Raw genomic sequence first — 16,415 nt, 5'->3', positions numbered from 1 at the left:
GTTGGGAATTATTTAATGTAAACACTAAACTGAAAGGTTCAGTCTTATTCAGCCTTTATACATTATCCTGAAACTAAGCTGCAATTTCTACCACATGAGGCATAAAATCAATTAAAGAATGTTTATGCTCTAGCAGACTTGTAACTACACTGCTTAAAGTTCAGTCAGTTTGTGTTTGAATATATTTTTGTTAGTTTTCCAACCTGAATCTGGTATTCATTAAAGATGTTTAAATGTGGTCTCTTTCCAAAACCTTTTGGCCTTCCTGGTTCTTCCTGCTAACAGGGTCTGTGCTGGTCTGAATCTTACACTTCTGCAAACATAATATGTTTCTTTAATATGGCTATTTCCATTAGCAAAACCATCTAGGCTCTGCCTATTTTGCATTCAGTAATATTATGCCCTTTAACAGGTCAGTTGGTGCATGGGAGATGGACCATCTATATTGACAAGGTTTGGAACCGAAAGGCTTGTGAAGAGGCAGCTGCTCTGACCTGGATGCAGAATAGGAATGGGAAAAAAAGATTACAGTCACATTTGATGGCATCATGCAATGGAAGAATATGTGTCAAGCTGCCTGATGTTAATGACAGAGTCTTCTCCTTTCCCTACCCTTTGCTACTCAAACAGTCCATCACTGATAAACCAATAACTGCATTAGGTGGGTTACCTTCTCATAGGCAGAGTATGAAACCATATATACACAAACGGGGGGTCTGAGCACATCTCTTCACTCCTTGGGGAGTAATGAGGTTGGGGAGTGATTCTGAATCCTGTAGAGGAGTGGAGCATCTCCCTTGTGAGGAAAGGCTGAGGGAGCTGGGTCTCTTTAGCTTGGAGAAGAGGAGACTGAGAGGTGACCTCATTAATGTTTAGAAATATATAAAGGGTGAGTGTAACGAGGATGGAGCCAGGCTCTTCTCGATGACAACCAATGATAGGACAAGGGGCAATGGGTGCAAACTGGAACACAAGAGGTTCCACTTAAATTTGAGAAGAAACTTCTTCTCAGTGAGGGTGATGGAACATTGGAACAGGCTGCCCAGGGAGGTTGTGGATTCTCCCTCTCTGGAGACATTCAAAACCCGCCTGGACGCCTTCCTGTGTAACCTCATCTGGGTGTTCCTGCTCCAGCAGGGGGATTGGACTAGATGGTCTTGCGAGGTCCCTTCCAATCCCTAACATGCTGTGATTCTGTGATTCTGTGACTCTGTGACTGCTCAAAGATTAGATCAAGCCATCCTGAGGTTGAGAACTTTTTTTTTTTTTTTTTTTTTAAATTAGCTCTAGTGATGCTTCAGGATCTCACTTCTAAAGTCCATGCAGGGAATCATGCCTACATATCTACTGTTGTCATCAAATGCTTGAGCCTGGGATAGGCAAGAACAACAGTTAGAGCTAATTCCATTGAATAGAGCAAAATTACATTTCAGATGCTTGTATAATTCCTCTGGAAGCAATCAAGACGCTCCTCCTGTCATGAAGCCTTCAGAGATGTGGGATGTCTGAGTGCGAGGGGTGGAGAAGACAAAGGATTCTGTGCTCAGATGTTTGCATTCTTAGACTGATTATCAACCAAAATCTACTGTTTGATGACAATGCGCATGGCTGCCAGTTTTAATTTCCTGCAGACACTGGCAATAAGAAGATAAAGGGTACGGTGTCCTTCACAGCTTTGCGTTCCTACCACACTGCCACCGATATACCCCCATGAAAAATTAGGCCAAAACGCCATGAAGACTTAAGCTGCCGCTGTAAGGCGGTTGTGGGGGGAATACTTCTTTGGTAGCCAAGCCAGGTTGTGCTGGCTTGACACGTTTGTGACATTACAGCCTACAGCTTTCATTTCAGCTTCCAGATTCATCGGACCTGAACCCTAACACAGAATGTTGACAGTGTCCGAGCGGGCTCTCATCGCGGCCAGGCCAGCAGATGAACACGTATGCTCTTCAGTGGGAAATCTGCACCACTTGCATTCACAGTGAGCCTGCATTTGAACGAAAAACCCCTAAGAAGTTACAAGTGATACTAGGCCCATGCCTTGCTGAATATTTTTTAAATTGTATACGAAAATATCAGTTTAATAACATATATATTCTACAGAGCAATACGTCAAACTGTTAGAAAGGACCATGCCAGAGACATGTACTGTAGCAATAGTGACAGCCCAGTAAAAGCAACCTGATTTTTTCTATTCATTGGGATACAGAGCTTGGCACTTGCATAATATTTCTGTCCCCACTTTTGCTTCCTGAATATGAGAACAATAGACGATCCAACCCACAGCACCATTCCTCAGTGCCCTCCTCCTTGACATTCACACCCTGTTAAACAAATTATCTTGTTAAACACACAAATGCAGCAGCTCCATAGGCTTAAGGCCTGCAGCACCTTTTTTTAAAGATCTCATGTCAAACACAGGATATTTAGTTTTATTATTTGTGCATTATTTATAAAGCATGAAAATTAGTAATCCTTTTTCCTGACCTGCCTCAGTTAATCCCAAACTTGAAGTAATGGTCCTTTATTTGACTTTTTTAAAGAATGTACAAGAATGTATTATCTCAAATGAAACAATAACAACAAAACCAAAACAACAAAAATTAAAAACAACAACAACAAAACAACAAAAGAAAAATGTATTGTTCTTTATAAGGGATAAGCTGGAAGGGATTAAAAAGGCTATTATATTTATGACAGGTAATTGCTCTTATACAAAAGCATTCTCGTGGTAGTGGTTTCTGGGTTTTTTTTGTGTTTTGTGGGGGTTTTTTGTTGTCTATTTTTTGTGTGTGTTTGTTTGTTTGTTTTTGGTTGGTTGGTTGGTTGGTTTGGATTTTTGGTGTGGTGGTTTTTTTTGTTTTGGCTGGTTGGTTGGTTGGGGGTTATTTTGGTGGGTTGGTTGATTGGTTGGTTGGTTGGGTTTTTTTGGTTGGTTGGTTGGGGGTTTTTTGTTTGTTTGTTTTTTTGCACCACAGCAGAAAACACCTGTTTTAGTATCAGGTAGTTCCCCCCTGGGGTTTGCCACACATCTAGTGGCATACTAGACCTTAATTCCACAGCATGCAACCCATCATTTCCTAGGAAATGGCAGGTACCAAGAAACACGAGGATGAGGTGATTTAAACGATAACCACTTTATTGAATTTCCCGTGCATACAGTAACAGATCTTATTGATAATCCTTCTCTAAATACCTTTGAAAGGCCCATTTGTGTGGAAACATGGTGTCTGTTATGGTATGCATCCATCACCCCTTCCATGTCTCTGGGCTCCTGAAATTCAAGCTCTCTACCTGCAATTTGATATACTGCATAAATTGCAAATCGGCTGATACTAAGACATTTTTTGTGAGCTTTTGATTGCATTACTTTCAATAACTGTAACACTATGGAACTGCTGGAGTTCTGTACCATGCAACAAAAGCCTGTCTGTTACCTATATATCAATTTTAATAAGTTTTCCTTTTTACAAATGATAATGCTTCATTTTAAAAATCTAAGATGTTGAGTATAAACGTGTGTAGGGTATTTTTCCCTTTAAAAGAACTTGTGGGCTGTGTAAATAGAGGAAAAACATTAAGGAATCACCTGTCATAAATAGCTGGCATAAAATTAATGACTTAATAGCCAGGAAAAGAAACAAAACTACTACAATTAGAGTTGTGCAAATGCCAAAATTGCTACAATGACAGATAAAAAGTCCTCCTACAGATTGTAAACTTACCTGTAAACTGCACTGTATGTTCGGTACAGCTAAATCCAAAATACAGGCACAAAGAAAGTAGTTTTGTAGAAAAATGATTAAATCAGAATTAAAAACTGAGTGGTACTGACAACGTACTGTTCAAACACAACCATACTGGATGACAAGGCTGTTACTCCTGCGTGGCTTGGATTCGGTGAAATAGAAGTGGGCAGAAAGTGAAAAAATAAAATAAGTGAAGTATGAAGAGAAGAAGAAAGGTAGGTAAACCATCAGGGTAACAGATATAAGAGGAACGATGTGAAGGCAAGAAAGGTAGTTTAAATTTTGAGCGGTATTACAGGGCAGTGTTTCCTGGACCTGTACAAGTCCTCGTTCACCATGAAGAGTCTCTTGCAGCCTCAGTGGCAAATCAGAATAAATGAGACGTATGTCTGCAATCCTGCTTGCTCCTGTTCCTTGTGTCCTAGACGCCCATGTACAAGAATGGTGTCACGAACAGAGAAGAGAATCAGGGAGCAGAAATTCTTGATTCTGAGCTCATCAGACATACTCGTCCTACAGTCTTCTTCAGGACAGAAGGTGACTGATATGTACCCAAATAATTTTTTAGGTTGATTACAAGACAAAGAAGAAAAAGAGAAGAAAACCAGGTGTGATAAGAGTGGACTGGGGCAGGCCTACTCATTAGTGCAGGTAGACTGAAAAACAAGAGAATACCCTTCAGAAACAGAATTACATTTTTTAAAAGAATCTGCTTATAAAGCCTTGCATGTTATAAAATTATCAGATCTGATCCCTGAACCTTCTGCAGAGTAGACTACTTTTAAATTTCCCACAGTGTGGGAATTACAGTTAATAAATTGCAGGACAAAGCCACATTTTTCAAACAAGGAGTCTAACCGTTGAGACTTTCCATTGCCTTTTGAAGACTTCTGTAGAGAATTGACCATTCACGGCATCATGAAGGCAAACACTGGAGAAATTAGTGGAACATTGTTGGTATACTGTACATTCATACTGGAGTAGGGTATAGGATATCAACAATATTTGTAGGGTCATATGAGAAGCAGGTCAAGCTAATGAAAGTATTGAATAGGAAAAAATAGAAGCTCTAGGCAGGCAATATGATAAAATTCAGTGTGTGCTATGAGGAAACAAGCAGAAAACAGAATAGTGAGAAAAAGCAATGAGGTAAAGAACAGCTACATGTGCTCCTCACATTCGGATTACAACACCACCCCTTAGGAGAGAGTTACAGTTGTGCAGTGGGCTGCACAAAACTGGTTGGTTTAGGTTGCAACTCCACAAATAATGTTACTTGAATAAGCCAGTGCTGTTGTACATTTTTATTCTAGTTGGTAACACGTGCTGAACAACAGAATGAAATACTTTTCAGAAAGAAGAGCTGGAATCTTCATCAGCATAATACCTATATTGTGTGACAAGAAAAACGTTAACATATGAACATCCATTTCCTGCTAATCTATAAAGCATGGCTTGATGATTACTGCAGCAGTGTCGAAAGATGGGAAGATGTTGTACACTCAAGGCTCAAGGAACAATCAGGAGACATATTTGAGCAAAACCAAGACAAAAAAGAGTGAGCAAGGTGCTAACATATCCTAATAAAGGGAAGAGTATTTCATGCGGAATGGTTAGTCAGAGCGGATGCCTCTGGATATTGTCCACAGAAGTCAATTTTTCTGGAGAGCACACTCAGATATTCTGTAAATCCCAAAACACAAGCAAACTAATTTAGATATGGTATGAGGTTTGGCACCAGGGAAAGAAAAACTTCACAATTTAGGGAACTGTCTGACAGTTTCTACGCAGAAAATAATGGGTTTGGAGAATTTTAAATGCTGTGGCAACCACAGGTCAATGTGCTTCCCACCATTTCTCCCTAGTAACAAGGTGTCTCAGAAACAAATTGATGTAATGTAATGTAACAATCCTCTTGAAAACAGTCCCAAAATAAAATGTTGCCCATCTTGTTTAAGCACTGAGAAAAAAAAAAAAAAAAAAAAGAGGTTTTCAGCTTGTCAAAAAAACCTAACCCTGGGACAAGACATTCTTACTTAAGCACAAGTCTGACGGAAACAACCCATGTCCGGCAGCACAGTTGTGGTACCATCCTGCAGACTGGGACTCGTGAGCCCGGCTCTTTCTCTGGGCTCCTGCTGACACAAGCGGTTTGGAAGTCACCAGCGTGGATAACCAAAACCAACTGTATGCCAGTACGAGCCAGAGCGCTGCCTTTATGTGCCATGACTACAAACTTTGATATGCTATAATAATGTTTTCCTGATGAGCTATAAACTCTTGGGATTGATCTTGAACAGACCTGGAAAGAGTTCAGAATAAGTCCTGCTTACTTGCTAAAGCAGGGATGGCTTTCTCGGGAAAAATGCAGATGGAAGTGGTACAATAAAACTGGAGATGGATGGAGGATTTACAAGTTTGGCGGACTAATAAAATAGCTCTTCTGTAATTATACCTAATGTAAAAACCTCACGACTGTTATCCATGCATTTCGCAAGGCCAAACAGCAAATGTGACCAAGCTGGGCACTGTGTAACAGGCTTTGCATAACAACTCATGAAATCATCACTGCTCAATTTTTAGTCAATTTTGCCACATCTTAGCATATGTTGTTTCAAACTGCTGTATCCTGCAAGCAGAACATGCAGCTGGTGATTTGCTGGCTCTGGGAGCTGAACTAACCCCAAATTTGAAAGAGAGTCATGAGTAGGAAACAATTTAGTTGTTCTCTGGGGTGAAGAGTGGAAAGAAAAGGGCAAGTGTTGATTAATACATTGCAGAGTTGATCCACCCTTTAATTTGGGGAGTGGAGTCAAACAATTCCTCTGCCTCACTTCATACAGAAAACTGAATTGGTCTTTGGACCATTACTGTAAAGCAAAGGATACTCCCACAGCATCTGAAACAAAGGCTGATAATGGTGGAGGAAAGACATTCCCTGATTTCCACAGACATTGGGTGAGGCTCGAACTCTATACACTTTTGGAGTGAGCTAACTGAATAAATGAGGCAAACTGTATTGGCCATTATTAAGTATTAGTATTTAGAGGCAAGACAAGTATCAGAGAGAGTTAATGCCACTAGAACTTTTTGCTAATGCATAAATTCAGTACCAATATTTAAAAAATACCAAAATTTAGTAATTGTCAGTAAAAATATTAACATTTTTTTGAACACTAATGAGCAGGAACCCTTTTTTTAAAATGAAATTTCTATATACAAATCTATCTTCTACTTGCTTGTCTAATTGACATTCAGCTGCATTCCTTGTTTCTTAGATCCATTTTAACAAGTTAAGCAGAAATAAAAGGCTTCAGAATATTTGGAGTACTGCAGTTGAAATGAGCTTCTGAACTGAAGTAAATCCGTGTCTCTTCAGTGAAATTAATTGACCCCTTCAGTCTGAACCAACTGAGGATCAGCCCCTGGTTCTCCCTTAATGGCATTCATTCCCACAGTAAATACAAATGTCATTGTCCTAGTCTGCTGCTGACAAGACTAACATACGCTGTCTTTGAATTTAAAACTCTCTGGTCATTTTACTGTCTGCATTTCTGGCAGACACCATATGCATTTTTTTTTTCCCAGCAAAATTACTATCTTTCTCTGCTTTGCCAGTTTTCTCCCCTAAGTTTTTTATTTTTTGAGGGGGTTTGGTAATTTTCCTCCTGGCTGTCAAATTAAGGCATGAAAGCCTGGCAGTAGGAGGAGACGTGGCTGCTGTCCCTGGAGGCTGATGCCAGCCACACGGGTCAGTTCTGGGGGATGCTGCATGCCGGGGGTGTGCGGAGGCAATGGCATTCTTCACATTTTCCGAGGGATCAAGTCACCCTGGCACAGGCTGTGCCTGCGCTGGGGGATCGCTGCGGCACTGAAGGTCTCCAGCATCACTATGTGCTGCTTCTGTGCCACCTCACGTGGTTCCCTCCCAGGAGAGGGAAAGGAACAGGTAAAGTTTTAGGTGTTCCTCTGCCAACTGAGCCCAGCTGATGCTGTGGAAGCAGGAGCTTGATGAGGAGGCTCCACCTGGCACACATAGAACCATAGAGTAGTGTGGGTTGGAAGAGACCTTCAAAGGTCATCTAGTCCAACCTCCTGCAATGAGCAGGGACATCTCCAACTAGATCAGGTTGCTCAGAGCCCCGTCCAGCCTGCCCTGGAATGTTTCCAGGGATGGGGCATCTACCACCTCTCTGGACAACATCGCCGGCACAAACAAAGAGATCACGTCGTTTCCACGGGAAAATCATCAGAAGTTGCGGCAGGAGGTGAGCTGCGCTGGAAGCACCCTGACTACCAGTCCCCCTGGCCCCGTGTCACTGCCCTCTCCACCCGCGACACCGGCTCTCCGAGGAACTTCCCCAGGCTGCAGCCCCCGCCCGGGCTTGAACCCGCAGCCCTCGCTGTCCCGGGGAGACCCTCCCCGCAGGAGCCCCCTACTCACCGATCTCCCCATCATCATCATCTTCCTCCTCCTCTCCTTCCTCCTCCTCCCCCTCCAGATCCAGCAGCACATCTTGGTTCTCCGCATTCATCTTCCCGAAGTCGCAGCCCCCCGCGCCCGCTCTCCCGCCGCCGGGGAGCCGAGTCCGCCCCGAGCCCTCCCTGCCCCGGGGGCGGAGCGGCGGGGGGCGGGCGGGGCGGCCGCCGACACCTTGTCCTGCCGGGCTGCCGGCCAGGACATCGCTGGCAGCCCGGCCGGGGCCCGCAGCCTCGCACGGCCGCTGCCTGGGACCGCTGCGCTCCGGGAAAGGCGAGCGCTCGGAGCGGCTCCGGACGGGCAGCGATTATTTCCTGAGGCCTTACGCCGCTGTCACCTTCCAGCCCGCAATTTGCTGGAGCTGTCGGAACGGGGAGGAGGCACTTACTGATCTTCGGGCACAGACCGTTATCAAAATCATGCCCTGTAAGCGGCCACGTTTGCTTACTTCATTAACAGCATCCTGAATGATTAAAGTTGGAAAAAAACTGCTACATTTATCATGGTGTGGGGCGTTTTGTTGTGGTTGGTTGGTTGGTTGTTGTTTGTGTTTTTGTTGGGGTTTTTTGTTGTTGCTTGGGGTTTGGGGGTTTTTTGGGGGGTTTGTTTGTTTGTTTGTTGGTTTTGGGGTTTTTTTGCATCTGGCCTTATCATAGAGTTCATATATCTGATCATATCACAAGCTGATCAAATGCCATCTTAAAACTAGGGAACAGCTCTTTTTTTTTTTTTCTTAACAGGATGCACGGTGAGGATTTTACAAAGATTTCTCTGGTTTTCTCCAAAACTGGGTCGGGAGCAAAACCCCTGAGTCTTCTTAAAGTATGTCACATTAGGCACCCAAGCATTTAAGAACTCACCATTGCTAAATACTTCTGAAAATGGGAAGCCCACATATGTAAGAAAACCCAAACCAGTAAGTGGCAGAGTTATTTGGAGAAGGTAGCAGAAGTCGGAGGGGAAAGGCTCAAGGACTGAATTAACGGCCCATCTTTGCAGCTCTACTGGTGTATTCAACTCTCTTGGATGTTTCACCGGTGTCAGGTTGTCCTCATCTCCATCTTCGTCTGCAGATACAAACTAGGAGAATTTTGCAACACAGGGAATGCACAATTGTCACTATGCAAAAGTTCTCACAAAAAGGGATTTGAGTGCTCAGCAATATACCACTGTACTCACAAGTATTGGTTCTGGGGGAAAGTAGAGAGTTCCTCAGGTGGAAAGAGATCTGGAAGAGTATTCAGAGGCGAACCGGACTGAGCTTGAATAGTGGGAAGAAATAGAAATAAGGCTGGAAAAATGAATTGAAGAAACGGGGAGGGGGAGGGGGTTTAGGGAAAGGAAAAAACAGCAAGATAACCTTTTTTTTTTTCCTTCTTCTTCTTCTGCATAAAGCACTACATATCCTACAAGCAATCTGTTTTCAATCTCTAGTCTATTGCTGATATCCAAGTGGCCCACAGGACCCAGGATATCTAAAGCATACAAACAAGTATCTGGACCAAAAGCCATTTGTCAGATAAGTCTGTCACTTGCTAATATTGTTATCTGTTGTCAAGCAGCTGTGGGTTCAGGTCGCAGCGAGTCCAAGTGCAAGCACTTTCTGACAAAAATGAGTTGAGAAATTTGACTGGGAAGCTTTGGAGCAATTCTGCTAAGCAAAGACCTCCCTCACACTGATTGCTTGAAGAGAGAAATGGTCTGTAAGAACATAAGTGAATTCAACAGGACAGAAACTATCTCTCTCAACATTATTGATGCCAGCACCATTATTAGCAAATGAGTATTGTTTGCGCCATCTGACAGTGAGCATTTCTGTCACTCTGTTAGACAGAGAAAGCATCACAGAGCTGAACCAGAGGAGGGCAATGCCGCAGGCAGGATACCTGGTAGACAGTAATGCTGCATCCTAAGACACATGTTTTTGTGTGTCCCAAGTTTGATACACAGTGTGCCACCCTGCGACACAGCCAGTCTGCCTCTGACCATCTCAGCATGCCCTCCATGACCACTTGTCAGGTTTCGCACTTGGTGAGGTTACAAGGACAGAGTGAATGACCCCACTCCTTGCCAGGAGCATTTACCCCAGGCTGACTCAGCCACACACACCTCATGGTTTCAACGTGTCCAGCAAAGAGTCGCAGCAACATCATTATATACCTGTATTATGTAATATTAAGCTGTCGTCCTCCCTTCTGGATCCTCTGTGGTCCCACTGGTGACATCTTATCTCCTAAATGACGGGAGGAGAGCAGTGATTGTTACAGACAAGGTACAGTTTAGGACTCTGATGTGAGATTTGTGCACTCTTGAATACACAACAAGGACATCACTGTTACCTTAGTTACCTGCTTCCTATTTTCACATTTCGTGAATGAAAATGTAATTTAAAAAAGCTGCTAACTGAAAAAAAAAAAGTGTAGAAAAGAGGAACATTTCAGAATCAGGCTGTACACAAAATGTGGGGTTTTAACTCCGTACAAATAGAGGACCTACCTCTTCAGTCCTATTCTTACTGTAAACTTTCTCTCAGCAGTTACAGAACACAAAGATTTTGTAGGCTTCATTCAGCCCTCAGTATCTGCGTGTTCAATTTTGTAGATTACTTCAGAGCCAAGTTTTGCAGTTATCTGAAAAGGCCATGGGAGTACTGTGTCTAAAAGGCCTGTAAAACCTTTTGAAAATGCATAGCTATTTGTTTTTTAACTTTATATCAGATATATTTCCATGTGTACTTTTGGCAAACCACTAAAGCTTCAGAAGTTCTGCTTGGTCACACCTGAAAAACAGAGATTAAAAAAAGCATAGCAAATGAAGAGAAAAATGCAACAGCACCACCCTGCTGCCATCCCTTTGTCAGACAGATAATAGCAAAAGATCCACTCAAAGAATTGCAGCTGTGTAACCTCTAGCAGATAAACAGAGTTTTTCAAAAGTCAGCTGAAATGAAAAAGTTAGGCTAAATCAAATTCTTCCTTCCTCTCAGTTCAAGCATGGCTGTTTTCAATTGTATTGAAGGAGAAATAAAAATGTTTCAACATTCCTGGTAGTGAGAAACAAGAGCAGAAGTCCACGGAGCCAGCGGAAAAATTGCTGCCGTGAGTAAGAGTTTCATAGCAACCCTAACAACACAGGTCAGGAAGAGACTAAAAGAGCTTGTTCAGCCCAGTGGTGACAAAACTTCGGCACAGGCACCAAACCTCTGACTGACACGGATCTGGGCTGGCACTGGGGTCTTTTGAGTCACAGGGCCCTTGACAATAGATCTGGCGCTGTGTGGTCAATCACTGGTCTGATCCAGCCTCCAGCAGTAAGACACGTTTGAACGTATCCAGACATTGGGGACAAATATTTGCCAGTCATGTGCTTCACAGCCTCTGGTGAGGAGACCATAAGGTCCCCAGGTAAGATCTTGCCAGGTTCTAATTCCTCAGCCAAAATAGTTTTTCAGCAATTTAAGCTGTTTTCTTCTTGTCCCTCTCCCAGCATCCATGAAAACAGTCGGCTTTTGTCCTCTTAATAATAACGTACATATGGAAAACCATCACTTTAATGCCTCTGAAGCTTTTCTGATCCAGATTGCACAAACCCAGGTCTTTCAGCCTTCCAGCATGTACCGCTGTCTGTGCTTTCCTCTCTGCTAAGAAGTCAGTGTAAAAACCTCCACGTGAGACTCTATGGAAGGAAACGTGTTATTATTTTACAAAATCTTGGCTTTACCCACTCACAATCATTTTCTCAATGATTAAATTCACTTACACTCCCACACCCACACACTCACAAGAACAAAGGTATAAGTGTTTGAGTGGCCTGGCCTGGGTCACTGTGTCCAACACAGAGGCCAAGGGGCCTCCATCCTTTTAGATATTCAAAAGCCATCTGGACATGGTCCTGGGTGACTGGCTCTAGGTGGTCCTGACTGAGCAGGAGTTTGGACCAGGTGACCTCCAGAGGTCCCCTCCAATCCCAAACATTCTGTGATTCTGTGAAGGGATACCAAGTGGCAGGTCTCCATCACATCTGTTAAACAATGGCAAAACTAACTTTTGGACAGATCTTTTATACTCAAGAGCCAAAATTTACTATAACATGATTCTTTGCATCAAAATGTAGCTTACTTCCACCTCCATAAATTTTAGGCAAGTCTGCTCCAAGTTCCTTAAGGCCAGGTACTAGAGAGAGCACAAGTCTGATGAGGAGCAGCTGAGGGAACTGGGGCTGTTTAGCCTGGAGAAAAGGAGGCTGAGGAGAGACCTCCTCACTGTCTACAACTACCTGAAAGGAGGTTGTAGCATGGAGGGTGTTGGTCTCTTCTCCCAAGTAACAAGTGATAGGACAAGAGAAAATGGCCTCAAGTTGCACCAGGGGAGGTTTAGATTCAATATTAGGAAAAAATTCTTCATGGAAAGGGTTTTCAGGCAATGGAACAGGCTGCCCAGGGAAGTGGTGGAGTCACCATCCCTGGAGGTGTCTAAAAGGTGTTTAGATGCGGTTCTTAGGGGCATGGTTTAGTGCTGGAGTAGGTTATGGTTGGACTCGATGATCCTGAGGGCCTCTTCCTACTGAAATGATTCTATGATTCTATGATTCTGTTCTATAATCTGCATTCCAACTAGGCTGAAAGGAGAAGGAATGGCATATGTGATGTGCTGTAACCTTCTTCCTATCTTCTTGTTGTCAGAGTGTAGGGTCTTCTGCTGACAAGCAGCCTGTGGTCTGGGTTACTAAGTCCAGGCCTCCTGGGCTTAACACAGGCAACAGTCCTTGATTTTACTGTTGTGGACTATGTCCTCTTTTATGATTATAGTCCAATTTTTACATTGTTCTGCTGTTTCTTCTCATGCTTATGCAACTATATCCGTTCATACTTCATTTCTACCATCCTAATATTTCCATTACAAGTCAGTTCTTCTGTCCACCTTCTTTCATTGCCTGACCCTTTATTTTAAGGTATAGTGCCCAACAATATAGCAAGTTCTTACCTGTATCCCAGGTAAGAACTCTCTCACAGTGAATACAATAGCTGTACCACCGTGAATGTGATGCTCCTTCTAACATACTTCAGAGCAACAATTAATTTTTTTGCAGCACTGTCACGTTGTCAACTTATATTTCTATTGGATTCTGTAATAAGTCTTAGATTAATTTCTATGGTTGAGTCCTTCGTCAGGCTATTTCCCATTTTTTATTTCTGTAGTTGATTTTCTGCTCCTAAGTGGACATTTTTGCCCTTGTTTTTGTTATATTTCATCATTCGATCAACTCTTTCTCATTTGTGAAGATAATTTTGAAATTCAAATGTTGTCTTTCACAGTGCTTGCACACTGCTGGGAAACAAAATCCTTACTGCTTAAACCATTGTCCTAGCAGAATAAAGACCATGAGCACCAAGAAAGCAGACAGTCAGCAAATTTGGAGGACTGGTAGGTCACGTGTACTTTTAAAAAAATAAACCAAACAAACAACAACAGCAACAAACAAAACCAAACAAAAACCCAAAGCAAACCAACAAGTTGGAGGGAAAGAGTTTTTTGGGAAATATCTCAGTTATTGGAAGACAGTGTATTAAGGCTATTACAGTAAATTATATCAGTGCAGACAAAATTTGGGAAGAACAGCAGGAGACAAGTATCACTGTGTGAGGAATTCTTTAAGGATACAGAGGTCAAAGTGGTTCATCACTGTGAGATTCGCTGCAGAGCAGAGAACACAGCCATATTTCTATGCAGCATTCTTAGGTGGAATGAAAGAAGTAATTATCTCAGAGACCAAACAAAGTATATTATTTGTCATTTCATAAAACATTAGAGTTTTTAATCACTGCTAGGACATGGTACCTTTGTGTCTGAAAGCAGGGGAATTTTAAAGCACAACTGAAACTGTTTGAAACTCAGTAACAGAAAAGAGACCATTTGAAATGCTCTGTTAGATAGCCTGCAAAACCCCTGTTCTAATGGAGGAACGAAATCAGAGAGAAATAAAAACAAATGAAATGGTCATTCATCACAAGAAATTCCCTTAAGTGCACCGAATTATTCAGAAATTTGTTGCATTAAAAGTCAGTAAAAGAAAATGCAGGAGAATGTACTTCCAGTTCACCAAACCATATATTTTTCCTGATACTGTTAAGTTAGTGCTTGCAATCTGTCCAAGTCCAGAGAAAAATGACTGTAAAAAGTTTCGAGATATTTTTTTTTACCAAGCTCTGGTGTTTATTTTAGTATGATTCACAGATAGGGAGAGCAGTGAAGCATTAAGGGAAGTGAAAATCGCTCAAACTCTGAACAGCTCTAGAATTTTTCTTTTAGTTTGGTCATGTTTCCAATTGTATGTAATCCTCCCAGATTTCTTAATTCTCACTCTTGCATGCAACCTCCAGTCTGAGATGACAACTTCAGTCTCTTTTGCCCTCTATTGAAGTGAATTGGTAACAACAATTGCCAATAAAATGTGAGCTACAATATATAAAAGACGATATAAATAACTGATCTCAGACCAGTGGCGTGTGTAATTACTTTATGTAGAAGTCTCGTAAGTGCTGCCAAGTCATCTGCTGGCTCTTACCTATGTGTTCAGCTTACCTTCTTTCACTAGCTGTCCTTAGTATGGGATGTAGACGTGATAATTATACAGCACATATCTTGTCCGATATTTTAATGTGTTTAATACAGAGTTTAAATTCTTAGTAAATGTCTATACATGGCCAATGTATATTTAAGAATAATAGACTCAGAGTTCAAATACTTTTATTTTTCCAACACAAATGTTTGAACTCAAATAGTTCAGAAAAAATACATTTCAGGGAGTTAATGAGGTTATTTCACAAGGTGGATTACGAACAATCACATACAATCATTTCATTTGCAATGCACTATACTAGTTTTATGATATTTTAATTGCACTTACAAAAAAAAATCAATTTAGTCCCATATCTGTCTAGATATCCCTAAGTCACAGGAAATCTGTAGCAAATCTTACTAATTTTTCAAGAGGGGGCATGTTCTCAGTCATCCTGCCTTTACCCTGCAAGCACTCAGTAGGCTACAAACATTTCTATAGGTAGCTGGTATGGAAGGCAAAGTCATCCACATGGGTTAGTTAGTTCTGATATGGTACCTTACTAACATGATTAGTCCATTCAAAGCCGGTGCTAGTACCTCTGTGTGTTGCTGCCCCTTGCATAGGGATATACCAGGTGGCTCAGAATTAGCTGCGGTGTCTGGGCAGCGCGTTCGGCTGATCACAGAATCACAGCATGTTAGGGATTGGAAGGGACCTCGCAAGACCTTCTAGTCCAATCCCCCTGGCAGAGCAGGAACACCCAGATGAGGTTACACAGGAAGGCGTCCAGGCGGGTTTTGAATGTCTCCAGAGAAGGAGACTCCACAACCTCCCTGGGCAGCCTGTTCCAGTGTCTGTCACCCTCACTGAGAAGAAGTTTCTTCTCAAATTTAAGTGGAACCTCTTGTGTTCCAGCTTGAACCCATTACCCCTTGTCTTACTGTTGGTTGTCACCGAGAAGAGCCTAGCTCCATCCTTGTGACACTCACCCTTTACATATTTATAAACATTGATGAGGTCACCCCTCAGTCTCCTCTTCTCCAAGCTAAAGAGACCCAGCTCCCTCAGCCTTTCCTCATGAGGGAGATGCTCCACTCCCTTAATCATCTTTGTTGCCCTGCGCTGGACTCTCTCCAGCAGTTCCCTGTCCTTCTGGAACTGAGGGGCCCAGAACTGGACACAATATTCCAGATGCTGATGGAGAAGGCATGTCCCACACTTGCGAGACTGCAACCGGATTTTGACTTAGTGCTCTGAGAAGACACAAAGAGCTACAGGTAGTACTGACCTGAACCCCATGGAGATCGTTACACTGATCTCAGCAGTGTGGTGCAGCATTCCCGTGTCCAAGTCCAGGTACAGCCTGGGTGGGTACAGGAAAGGAGAACACACAACCGCGTCCTGTAACTCAGCATTCAGACTGTACTGGGCAGTGCTAACAGAGGGATATACAGGGGGTTTCAAAAAGATGGACCCACTTTCAAAGCAGTACACCATTCAAATTGGGTCCATCTTTTTGAAACACCCTGTATATTCTCAGAGAGGCAAAAAACTGAACTTACCTTGTGATAAATATGCGTATGGAAGCTTATAAATGATAAAGTCAGAAAGGGTTGTCTTGGCAC

The 16,415-nt window shown here is 42.5% G+C and overlaps 1 protein-coding gene across 1 annotated transcript in view; it reads right to left on the bottom strand.

The window, feature by feature from the left end:
• Positions 1–8,433, bottom strand: part of ANO6 (anoctamin 6) — a 72,226-nt gene extending 63,793 nt beyond the window's left edge. Inside the window, 1 exon segment of the mRNA XM_065658462.1 lies at positions 8,194–8,433. Within this exon segment, the coding sequence (XP_065514534.1) occupies positions 8,194–8,433 (240 nt within the window).
• Between the last annotated feature and the right edge of the window lie 7,982 nt (positions 8,434–16,415).

The sequence above is a fragment of the Caloenas nicobarica genome, chromosome 1 (assembly GCF_036013445.1).
Source record: "Caloenas nicobarica isolate bCalNic1 chromosome 1, bCalNic1.hap1, whole genome shotgun sequence".
NCBI classification, from domain to species: Eukaryota; Metazoa; Chordata; class Aves; order Columbiformes; family Columbidae; genus Caloenas; species Caloenas nicobarica.
Note: the sequence above shows the minus strand (reverse complement) of the source record. Positions and strands in the feature narration are given on the sequence as shown.